This window comes from Crinia signifera, chromosome 9, assembly GCF_055691185.1.
Source record: "Crinia signifera chromosome 9, ASM5569118v1, whole genome shotgun sequence".
Classification (NCBI taxonomy): Eukaryota; Metazoa; Chordata; class Amphibia; order Anura; family Myobatrachidae; genus Crinia; species Crinia signifera.
Genome location: NC_139225.1, coordinates 34,401,439 through 34,413,910, shown reverse-complemented (window position 1 = coordinate 34,413,910; position 12,472 = coordinate 34,401,439). Strand labels below are relative to the sequence as shown.

At 46.3% G+C, this 12,472-nt stretch overlaps 1 protein-coding gene across 6 annotated transcripts in view; it reads right to left on the bottom strand.

Moving 5' to 3' along the window:
• Positions 1 to 12,472, bottom strand: part of LOC146035379 (uncharacterized) — a 99,137-nt gene that overhangs the window by 19,375 nt on the left and 67,290 nt on the right. For 5 of the 6 annotated variants that reach the window (XM_083158783.1, XM_083158784.1, XM_083158785.1 and 2 more), the window contains exons 25-28: positions 9,881 to 10,021; positions 9,144 to 9,310; positions 7,652 to 7,767; positions 4,487 to 4,581 (exon numbers count right to left, since the gene is read on the bottom strand). In XM_083158783.1, coding sequence (XP_083014909.1) covers positions 4,487 to 4,581; positions 7,652 to 7,767; positions 9,144 to 9,310; positions 9,881 to 10,021 — 519 coding nt within the window. Of the gene's footprint in view, positions 1 to 2,376; positions 2,773 to 4,486; positions 4,582 to 7,651; positions 7,768 to 9,143; positions 9,311 to 9,880; positions 10,022 to 12,472 lie in introns of all 6 variants that reach the window. The other variant, XR_014460628.1, reaches the window with a different exon arrangement.

The following is a 12,472-nucleotide window of genomic DNA, read 5'->3' as shown; positions in this document are numbered from 1 at the left end:
TAATGTCTACCTGCAGTACTAATATGTGGCATATTATAAACTAGATTCATTGTCAGGTGACATAAGAGGAACTGGGCTACTGTCATGTATAATGTGATCTACAGCACTACTATGGGGCCCAGAATGAATAATTGCTGCAGAAAGAAGATTCTCTTCAAGCATTCCAGTGGGAGCCCTTTGCAAAATGTTGCTAGGGGGCCCACATCTATACCTATATAATGTCCATTCTGACCTTTTTGAATATAGTAACAAATATTTAGTTGAAATATGAAGAAGCAATAGCGAAATAACTAGCAGCTGCATATTTTTATTTAATTTTTTTTTTTTTATATTCTTCAGTTTTATTTAAATTTAAAGTATTCCCCCTTTTAATTTTGGGAGGCAGCCGGAAGAGGACTCAAGGGCCTGGGGACTCATATATTATAGATCGCATATCCAATGCAATCTGGGCGGCAGGCCTGGGTTTTAAAAAAAAAGAGAAGAAAAAGAATGTCCTTTTTGTTGGTGCACCTCTAATTAATAAACCTTAAAAATTAACCTTTATTATTGTCTTTATTAAAAGGCTGCGAAAAATGAGTTTAAAAAACATACATAGACATATACAGTTGGGGTACATACATAAAACAAGGTGGCGGGCAGGGATTGCTCTTTATTGCGTTTATTCAAAATATGTTTGTGAAGTGTTTAACAGTATGTAGAGGAGCTGGTCCACGTAGTGAATTGGATTTATGAATAAAAATACCAATCTCTTCCTTCTACCTGGATCAAGGTCTCAACTCATCTAGTCTGAGTCATCATATCTCAGTAGTCACATTTACCACTGTACAATTTGTAGGTGCGATGGAGAAAAGGAGAGAAGGGATGTACCTGTGTGTGACACCTTATATATGGGAGGTGCACACTGGTAAACCAACCCTCTTTTTCCAAGTGGGGGAATCACTCTCTTAATATCGCTAATATCCTGGCATGGTCTTTATAAGTCTATCAAGTTGCCACCATGTCTGATAGTGAACAAGGTGACAAACTCAGCAAGGTAGCAGATTCAATATGGTGCTGGTATCGAGTATGTTGATAGGACCTGCTTGGTTACTCATATATGCTGCCACCATATATGGTAATCTGCCGGTGAGTATCAGGAACCAAGAACTATTGTCCCCACTATGTAATGAAGGGTGTCACTCTGTACAACATCAGGGTGACCTCAACCCCCAAGGAGGAAAAGACCAGCCCTTCGGGGGGCTGTCTCACTGCCAGGTGAGGTCTGAGGGTTTAGTTTAGATGTCAAATACCCCTGCCACCATAATAGGTAATCTGCAGGTGGGTGAATCTAAACAGTTATATAGGGTTTGCTCAGTAACCCCACATTTCTGCCACCATAATAGGTAATCTGCAGGTATGTGAGTTAACAATACAGCTAGATTGCCCCCCAATAAGAAAATAAGGGGGAGAACCCCAGCCTCTAGATATATAATAGCGATAATCCCAATAGGAGCGCACCATGGGGTAAGAGCCCTTACAAGGGCTAAAGTGACTGTTAGAACACAGAATCAAAATGCAATGTAAAGAAAACAAAAAAGAGAGCAATGCCAACTGCCCGCGCACCGCTAGCCGGCACGCGCTTCGCAGTACAGCTTCTTCAGGGCCCTTCAGTCACTTTAGCCCTTGTAAGGGCTCTTACCCCATGGTGCGCTCCTATTGGGATTATCGCTATTATATATCTAGAGGCTGGGGTTCTCCCCCTTATTTTCTTATTGGGGGGCAATCTAGCTGTATTGTTAACTCACATACCTGGAAAAAAGGGGGAGGTGTGTGCAAGGTGTGGGGAACGGAATCGCCACAAATTGCACTGTGCCTCTGGCGCTGTTGTCGAGATAATTAATTAATACAAAAGAGTAAAAAGACTAAATTGAGTGGTTACTGCTGCTGCATGTGATTTATGTGAATTAGCTACAATTCACAGAGAGAAAGACCGAAAAAAACTAGTGTGTTTTAAACCACCTTGCGCTGCTAGTACACCAATTAAACGCTAATAATACCACTGGATAGAATGACACTGGACACACTGCTAGAAATATACAAAAATCTTTTTATATAAGAAAAACGAAATAAAATAATTCATACATATAAATTAATACAATACAATAAAATACCTAAATGGCCATTAGGTTTACGTTAGCAAACTATAGAGTACTCCGTGATGGGTTAATGATAACAGTCACTGAGGGTAGCCAGAATGATGAGGGAATGAAAGGGGGGAGATGATGCAAATGGGTAAATAGCAGAGTTAGTGGATGAATGCACAGCACATGCGGGGTTAATGAAGCTGATAAATCTGTGCCCAGAATGAGGCACTTCAAACAGTAGATGTTATCTCACCCTCCGTTGGTATAGTAGTGGGAGGCGTCGGGGAGCTTCAGTTGGTATCAGCTCGTACCCGGTAGATGACGCTGCTGACGGGGAGCTTAAGTTGGGAAAGCTCTACCCGCTGTGTGCTGGGTCTGATGGTTTTAGACCAGCTGATCAGACGTAGCCAGGAGAAATAACGGCTTGATGAAATTGCTGGGTAGCGGGAGGGACGCTCGACCGCTGGGTGAGGAAGTAGTAGCTGCTGCCAGATGACGGTGGCTTGTGGGCTGAAGACCGCGGCAGACCAGCTGATAGTGGTGACAAGGAGGCAGGGGAATCACGGAGGTTTGCTGACGTAACCGGAAGTGACGTCGACGCGTTTCGTCTCTATGGCAATGGAGACTTTTTCACATACCTGCAGATTACCTATTATGGTGGCAGAAATGTGGGGTTACTGAGCAAACCCTATATAACTGTTTAGATTCACCCACCTGCAGATTACCTATTATGGTGGCAGGGGTATTTGACATCTAAACTAAACCCTCAGACCTCACCTGGCAGTGAGACAGCCCCCCGAAGGGCTGGTCTTTTCCTCCTTGGGGGTTGAGGTCACCCTGATGTTGTACAGAGTGACACCCTTCATTACTTAGTGGGGACAATAGTTCTTGGTTCCTGATACTCACCGGCAGATTACCATATATGGTGGCAGCATATATGAGTAACCAAGCAGGTCCTATCAACATACTCGATACCAGCACCATATTGAATCTGCTACCTTGCTGAGTTTGTCACCTTGTTCACTATCAGACATGGTGGCAACTTGATAGACTTATAAAGACCATGCCAGGATATTAGCGATATTAAGAGAGTGATTCCCCCACTTGGAAAAAGAGGGTTGGTTTACCAGTGTGCACCTCCCATATATAAGGTGTCACACACAGGTACATCCCTTCTCTCCTTTTCTCCATCGCACCTACAAATTGTACAGTGGTAAATGTGACTACTGAGATATGATGACTCAGACTAGATGAGTTGAGACCTTGATCCAGGTAGAAGGAAGAGATTGGTATTTTTATTCATAAATCCAATTCACTACGTGGACCGGCTCCTCTACATACTGTTAAACACTTCACAAACATATTTTGAATAAACGCAATAAAGAGCAATCCCTGCCCGCCACCTTGTTTTATGTATGTACCCCAACTGTATATGTCTATGTATGTTTTTTAAACTCATTTTTCGCAGCCTTTTAATAAAGACAATAATAAAGGTTAATTTTTAAGGTTTATTAATTAGAGGTGCACCAACAAAAAGGACATTCTTTTTCTTCTCTTTTTTCTATACATGTCGTGTCCATAGGTAGCACACCCCTGTTCCCAGAAAAGTTCAGAACTATAAATCGTGGACATATTTAGGGGTCCGACCAATATCCTTATCTTGTGCGAATGACAACCTCCTCCCCCCTTTACCTGGGTTTTAAAAAGGCAACCCGAGCAGCCGACTAGTGCCCTGTGGGTCATAGGGGGCCTCTCAGCTTCCCAAATGACAAAGCATTTGTTTTCTTTTTAAGAAAATGACCTGGATTACAGGGGGAGAATTTACTAAAGACCCAATACAATTATGCAACTTCTTTCCGGGCAGCAGAATCGCATACGATAAATCGTATGCAGTCTTTTTGCATCCAATGTATCGTATGCGATAGCAGCCAAGGCTGCTGGATCCGATAAATCTATAGTGCAAGCCTTGCGAGCACGGGACTGCACATGGAATTGGAATTGGAGGTATAACACATGCAACCTCGGCTCGATGAATTTGCTCAATGAATTGGAATCAGATGAAAAGGGACCAAATCGCACTTGTGTATGGTCACGGTTAGAACAGATTTTGGTCTGCGTTCGGATGGGTGGGGTGTGTTCACACTGAAATATATATTGCAGTGTAAAAATAAAGCAGCCAATATTTACCCTGTACAGAAACAAAATAACTTCCCCAAATCTAACTCTCTCTGCACATTATATCTGCCCCACCTGCAGTGCAGCATGGTAGCTCTGCCACTGGCATATGTGTGTGTGTGTGTGTTACTAAACAGGATAGAAGTGACCATTGGCATTTCACACGCCCCGGGCAAATAATCCTTTACCTGGCTGCTCGCACACCCATCTGTAGCGTTGCGAGGAGTCCCTCATTGTCTTGGTAGCAGTGATTGGACTTAAGGTGTACCAGAAAATGGGCGACCTGGTGAGGAAAGAAAACCTATTAGTACATATCACACAGAGATGTCACAAGACAACAGTCAGATGGATAAGGGGGCACCTGATGCTCATCAAGAAATAATAACACACAAGGGCCGTGATTCTGGTTGACTTGGTAAGCTGCCCAGAGTCCCAGAGAGCCCGCCCCGACGAAAATCCGCCCCCGCCCGCCACCGTATCCCCTAGTTACCATGCAAGGGGATGTGAAGACTCAACCCCCCGCATGTGCCCGCCGCAGGAGATGGACACCAACCATCGAATGATTTCTCCTGTCTTCACAAATATGTCAGTGGAGACAAACTTATATTTGTAGGCAGCGGGACAAAGACAGGGTGGGTGGCAGACGTCATGTGAGGTCAGCCACCCGCCCCCGGTACACTGTGTCCACCCGCATTTGCATGGGAACCCCATAAAACGCTGGGCATTCCCATGCCCCATCGCCGCCCCCCCCCCCCCTTCTGTGCGTGTGACATGCCGACTGTGCACAGAAGCCCTGCACATGTGCATATGAGAATATGAGTCTGTTAAACCCAGACCCCCCTGTGTATAATAGGCAACCTGGGTTCAGTGTGAAAGGGTCGGACCTGGCTTAGTGATCTGAGAATGGTATTACTATAGACATATGAGGACATTTTCTAAGATGGGAGTTCTATTTCATATGGGATGTATTCTATGCCCATAACAACATCCCATGTGAAATAGAATTTAGTAAATTTCCCCCATAGAGTTACTCAGACGGTTGATTATTGGGCGATATGCATCTGACGGATCTGAGGCGCAGTCAGTGGGCGCCTCAGTGTACAGTATATCTCTGTGACCAATACATTTGCCTTTTGGACAACCGCTGCCTACGGTACCACGGCTGCAGTGACATCTGTGGCACCCTGAAACGGGTCCCACTCAGGCAGTCACGTACATTTGACCCCGTCGGCGCCAAGAGCCGGGAGGCGGGACTCACCCGGGTCATCGCCAGCAGTGAGCAGGTCAGCGGGGATTGGAGAGAGGTGAGGCCGGAAGTTAGAGCAGCGCGGGGACAGAGCTGCCGGGGGTCAGAGGAGCAGCCGGCGGTGATCCCAGCGTCTGCGGCTTTGGACTGCGCAGACTCAGCACGGGAGCCTGAGGGCATGCTGCCGAGTGCCGGGGCACAGAGGAATAGTCTCCCAGCACCCGACCACGAAGAGGAGTGTGAGGGGTCAGGGGTCGGCGCGTGGAGACGGGCGGCACGTGAAGGCAGGCGGAAAAGGGGTCCCGGGTGTGAGAGGAGAAGACTGCCCCACACTACAGCCTGGGAGCCAGCATGTGTCTCCGACGCCTTCCTGGCCAGTCTGACAGACCAGGCGGCGGCTTGTGATGGCGGTACCGCACACCCCGCGTGCCCTAGCTTGGAGGAGAGAGGTCTCGACTACAGAAGCACCCACAAAAACTGTGAGTTAGGTCCTAGTGACCAGAAGGGAGATAACTGCGGCAGCAGGGGGTTTGATACCCCAACAGAGAAAAGCCACAGTTGGTGGCAAGAGAGCGAGGGGTTTAGCCGGGAAGCTGCAGGGTACTTAGACAGTAGTCCCTGCGTCTTAGAGGAGCTGTAGGGGCCACAGGGACAGTGAGGCTCCATAGTCAGAAAAGTGACTGCAACTGATAAAAGAGAGGATATTCCTTGCGCAGGATACACACTAGTCAGTTTGTGAACAGTGCAGCTGGGTACCAATACATTATCATATTGATTGGATGTGCACCCCTGTGTCTTGCTGTGTCTTAAGTGCTCCTTATGTTCTGCAATACAAATCTACAATCAGGAGTAAATGCTATCAGTTCAGAAGCAGGCCAGGACGCACCACCCTAATCTCTTGAAGGGGAATCTCAAGCCAGATCGAGTCCCATCTCATACTGCGCCGGCTACTTATCCGTAGGAAGGCCGATAGGAGTATTGTTCCGGCTATTGATCCGTAGGAAGGCCGGTCTCCGGTAGAGACCCCCCGGTGGGAAAATGTACATTAATTCCTGTATATAGACTGAGCCCTAGACACGGGTGCAGGACATTAGTTGGGTACCGGTACCATTAGTCCATATAGGTTAAGTGAAAATATAGGGGTTCTTAGAAGGAGTAAATCGTTTGCTTTAGTACGTTAAAAGGAATGATGTTGATTTACCCAGTATAGGTTCTTTGTCAGTTTGATTCAATATTTGCAAGGTTGATACATTTATTGTTGTAAGATCACATTGTTTAACTTTTTATTGCAGTGATTCGTACGGCTGTCCTTGGGGAAGCTGTAGTCGTATTTGCCTGTGTTGAGTGGCGAGTAATAAACTAATCCAGTTGCTCCTTTTCTATTCTGTGTCCACTATTGCCATCTAATTCCCTGGATAAAAAGACCTAAATTCTTGCGGGTACCACACATCTTCATCAGAGCCTCTTATCAGAGTATTTTACAAAACAAGTGCACTACATATCTTCGCATCGGCGGGATATGTGGTGATAAGAAATGAGAGTTTGCTTTGACCCACTGAGAGCCATGAGAAATAGGCCACATACTTTTCCACTATAAAGTGCTGACACATTACGCAGTGTTTTATATCTATGGGATCACAATGCACACAAATGACTTATGTCAGTGTACAGTCAGACAGCCAATAGGTAGGCTATCCGTGCACCAGAGATCTCAGAAATGAATGTATTCAGGGTTACTGGGTGGTGACAGGGAGGTGGCTTAGCGCATGCGCAGAAATGGTCTGTCATATTCTGTGACTACCACGGCCGTGGCGCAGATAGTGGCTGCGTACACAGGCGCTCTGCATCCACGGATGCTGACAGCGGGTGTCCTAGCGCTTCGGATCCATAGGAACAGGGAAGTGCTTTATAACAGCGATTGTATATATAACAATAAAATGGGGCATATTAGAGATGACTGGAGACATTGACAGCCAGTAATATCAGTGATCCCAACTAGAATCAGGAATCCAGCAAACGGTTTGGGCCTTCCTCATGTTTAGCTGTTGTCGCATTTATTTCTCACTTCTACTATAGTGTTGGTATAAAGTGTCCCATAAGTAATTACCGGCGTGCTGATGTTTCCGGCCTTTTCTCCTCGTCATCCACGATCCACTCAGGATCTCCAGTCATGGTGTCGAATCCTGTCCATGTTTCCCTCTCTATCATGGAGGACACCCACTCCTGATGACAGGGGAAAGATGATTAATAAGATTTCTTCGGTGTCAGCAACCAAGTTGGTTGTAAATGTTTCTATGTATTTGCATCTGTGTCTGCACCTTGCAGGCAGGGGAGCCGAGAGAGGGGGGGAGCAGGTACTAATTACCCGTGCCCAGGCTTGCTGAAGGGGCCCCGCAGGGGCCCTGGTTCGACCCCTCCCTTCCCCCTCCGTCCCTCCCGGGTATCACCAGTAGCACACACTTCTACAGCATGTGCTGTTCTGACAGCAGGCTCAGCATGAGTGTCTCACTGACAGCGTGAGAGGTCATGCTGAGCCTGCTGTCAGCACAGCACATGCTGTAGGTGTGTGCTGCATCTGAGATTACAGTTTTTAGAGTTTTCTTTTACCCACCTCTAAACATTTTGGGGTGTGGCCTAAGTGTGGGAGGTGCCCACACCACACACACACTTAGGCCACACCCCCAAAATTTTACCGGGGCCCGGCATTCCTCTCGGCTGCCCTGCTTGCAGGCTATTCTATTAGGCACTTGACACATCCACCAACCCTTGCTGTCAGCAGTTTATCAAGTAAGTAATGGGGGAAGTCTCCAGGACATGGTTTTTAGGAGGACAGTTACAGCACCCATTTATGTAACTCATAGTTGCCTCCCCTCCTGCATTCTGCACGAGACTCCTTGAAATAGCAGCAATCTCCCTCTCTCTCTCATTAGTCTTAGCAATCTCCCTCATGTCACCTAGCCCATATTACACTGTTACATTTTTGGGGAAAAAAGGAATGAGAGACAGATACATTTACATGAATCATCAGCACCATTTCCCAGCACTTTACCAAGTATAGTAGCTCTTACTAACTGCTTTGGGCTCATCTACATTTGGATATAAGTCATTTTAAGATTCCTCTCAGATGTAGCAGTGCACACCCACACTTCTAGGTGCCACGTTCACAATCTCTTTTCACAATATCTCCATATATGGAACTAGACACACCCTTTGGGTGGAGCGTGACACGCCCCCTCAATGGGGCACTTTACAAAATTCTACTACTAACTATAATCTCCCTGAAACTAGTTTTCAAAAGTAGGCAAGTATGATGTAGCTTCTGGTGGTGGGGGTAATGGCTCCAGAGGAGGGACTGCAGTACAGTACAGTCCAAAATTCAAATAAGGAGCAACACCGACTGCCAGTGAGTCAGTTTGGAATGGCAGTTGGTGGCAGTTGCTTTGCCTCCTCTATTTGAATATTGAACTGTGCTGCAGCCCCCTCCCCCCTGGAGCACCACTGGACCTCATGCAGTTTATTTTGGTTTAGAGTTAGACTTGGAGCAAGGTGCCTAAACAATGTGCCCATCATGGACTGTGTCTCACATGGAACCAAGTCACCTTTTCCTCCAGGCTGTCCATAGTCAAAAGCCAGGTCATCCTGTAATTCATGCAGGCAACTTCTGCTTCATTCCACGACTTGGTCTCCCCTTCCCCGGATATGAAATAACAGTGTCCACCCCAGAACCACCACCCTGGCTCCTGGGGACACTCCAGGCTCACCGCCTCTAAGGTTAGGAGAGAATACACAACACACTATAAGCAAACACATATTTAATAACACACACTAACACTACATATGTTCAAAGAGAAAATGTTATTTCATTCAATTAAAACGAGGCTGAGAAAAACTACGCGAGAGTGGCAGACCAGATGCCAGCGGTCAGAAGAGCGACACCGGCATCCCGCTGATCAGAATCCCAACAGGGGTTGGGTAAGTAGACTTTCCATCATCCCCTAACCTGCCCCCACCCGCAGCCTAACCCTGACCCTCCTAGAAGTTGAGTACGTTCACTGGTATTTAATTCACTGTGACCAGATCTGTCCAAGGTAGAGTGTCACACATGACAGATGTGATCCCAGGGTCACACAATGTATCATATGGGATCCCAGCAAATGCTACGGGCTGCAATAAATATTCATGGATCTGAACACACAGGAATGCGCCTCGCATCGCAATCACAGGAAAGGACATGTGATATGTCACTTTTCATGAGAGTGTTGACGGAATCTCATAAAACGTGGCCATATCGCACTAGTGGATGGCAGACTTAAGAGACTCAGCCATAAGCACTTACTTTGGCAGCCTGTCAGCTGTAGCCCAGCGATGCAGGTCACCAGATTGTCACATAAACCAGTGACAGGGTTACAGGCAGCATCCTGAGGGCACTGGAAGCACTGCTTACTGCATTCTGTCCCATAGAATCCTGGGGCACAGACTGGGAAACACAGCATAGACATCAGAACAAATACATGCAATACATAAAGATTATATATAAATGAAAGACGGCTTCTTCTTAGATAGACTTTATTGCTCCTGTAAAATATGCCGACGGATGTAAATGGCAGATCAATCCAAGTTGTTCCCAAATCGCTACAATATTGGGAATGTTGTGCCAGGGTGTGGGTCATTAGATCGACAGCAAAAAGGTCAACAGTCAAAAGGTTGCCCTCTACTGATTGACAGAAAACGGTTGACATGCATTATGTCGACACAAAGAAAAAGTCGACACAAGCAAACTGTTGACATTTTTTTTCACGCTTTTTTGGGGTGTCTACGTCAACATATTTTGACACGGACACTGTATAGATGCACTGCATCCTTTTACATGGCTCGCTGCTCTCGCCTAGCTTCGGGCACGGTGACTCGCTATGCTCGGCACACTATTATAATCTAAGTTTATGCCCACTAGGATGGTAAAGTATGAACAAGTCACTTAAAAAAAAAATTAATTATTCATGTCGACCTTTTTCATTTCAACCTTTTGACCTTTGGACCTTTTAATGTGTTGACCTTTTAACTGTCGACATAATGACCGCATACCTTCTGTTGCACACAATGGTAATAGCGTTCATACGTGGTAGCCTGCACTCACCAGCACAATCTGACACATTGGGCTTCAGGCTGGATATTTGTATACATTTTCTCTTGATTACTTGAAGTCCTGCATTTCCCTGTATATAGAGGCTACGCTGACCCAGCAGAGAGGATCTCGTCACTCTAGCGTTTGCCTCCTGCTATTTATTGCTAACGCTCCCATTGCCTAGGGTTGGATCTCCAGTGTCTGCAGTGCTGGAAGAGCATTTCATCTTCTACGAAGCGCTATAGTGGGGCTTTGCTGCAGCGTATACTGAATTTTTCCCATGTTGCCTGGCTCCATGGGGACTCTAGGTCTACTACAGTGCACCTCTCACTGTCTGCTGGGTATAATGATAGATAGATTAGTATTATGTACTAAAAATCCATGCAGCAGATATCTGCTGTGGACCTGTGACACAGTATGGTATCCAGATGCCTGCCCCCCGCCGCCGAATCCTCTCGGTACCATTAGAGATGAGCAGTTCAGATTCCAAGGAATCCGAACCAGATTCTGTAAGCCGTGTACCTGCTCAGAAGACAGCCGGGCAGCCCAACGCTCTCTGCCCAGCTGTCACATCACTTTCATTCTGCCCGTCTCGTGGCTGTCACCGTGAGCCTTACTCCCCCATGGCAACGAGCATGAACTGCCCTTGGCAGAGCATGTAATCCCCAGTGGCAATAAGCTTAAAAATCACTTTGGCAATGAGCATGTAATTCCTCATAGCAACATGGCAATGAGCATGAAGACCCTGGTATTGAGAAAGAAACTCCTAGCAATGAACATGTGGGTAAGTGGCACTTATGTGGTATTATATGTAATGGGCATCATGGTGTGTGGCGTCATGTGTTATGGGCATTACAGCAGGTGGCATAATGTGTAATGGGCATTACCTTGTGGGTCATAATGTGTAATGGGCATTACAGCGTATGGTATAAAGTGTAAAGGCCCATGCACAGTAGAAGATTTTCATTTCAAAAGACTTCGCCAAAATCTTTGATAGATATATTTGTCACGAAAATAGTGCGTACACACTGAGCTACTTTTTCCAAAATAGCAAGAGATGTTCAGGAGGCGAAAGACAGAAAATCTTTCATATATAAGGCTATTAACATAATGGGCGGGGTTTGAATTCCAAGGGTGGGAGCAGGGGCCAATTTATTTCAGTGCATTTCTGTTTTTTGGGGCTTGATTCAGAACTGATTGCTGGGCGGCGTATATTCGGAGCCCAGGGATCAGGTAAATGCTGCTCCATGCCGTCCCGCCCTTTACTGCCATAATATACATTGGTGGGCAGTGGCTGCAATAATGCACACATTGCTGGCCTGCGCCAACAATGTATGCGTTGCATTACTGCTATAATATATATATATCAACTGTTTATGCTGCCTGACGAAGGGAAATAAATCCCGAAATCTTGCAATATGGCTATGGTGAGTTTGCTTTTCTTCAATCCGCTAGGTGCCGCTCCTGTGGAAAATGACTATATGCTTACTGAGCTGGGCAACGCGGTAGCTGATGCTGTAACTATCAGGATGGCGCTGGTCGGTACTTGTGTAGATTCACGGCGCCACAAAATCGAATGCGATATCGCATGTGATTTAATACCTGTTCATAGCCCCACTATCCACTACGGCGTGGAGTTGATTTTATATAGTGTGGCAAGCACAGCAAACCACCGAGCCCGAATCGTGGCGAGCAGGCACGGATTACGGTACTTGTGTCATTTGACGGCGACACCTGATATGGAATGCCATTTGCATGCGATTCCGTGGAATACATTCCGTGTCCTCTCGCGGTGTTTGCTACGCT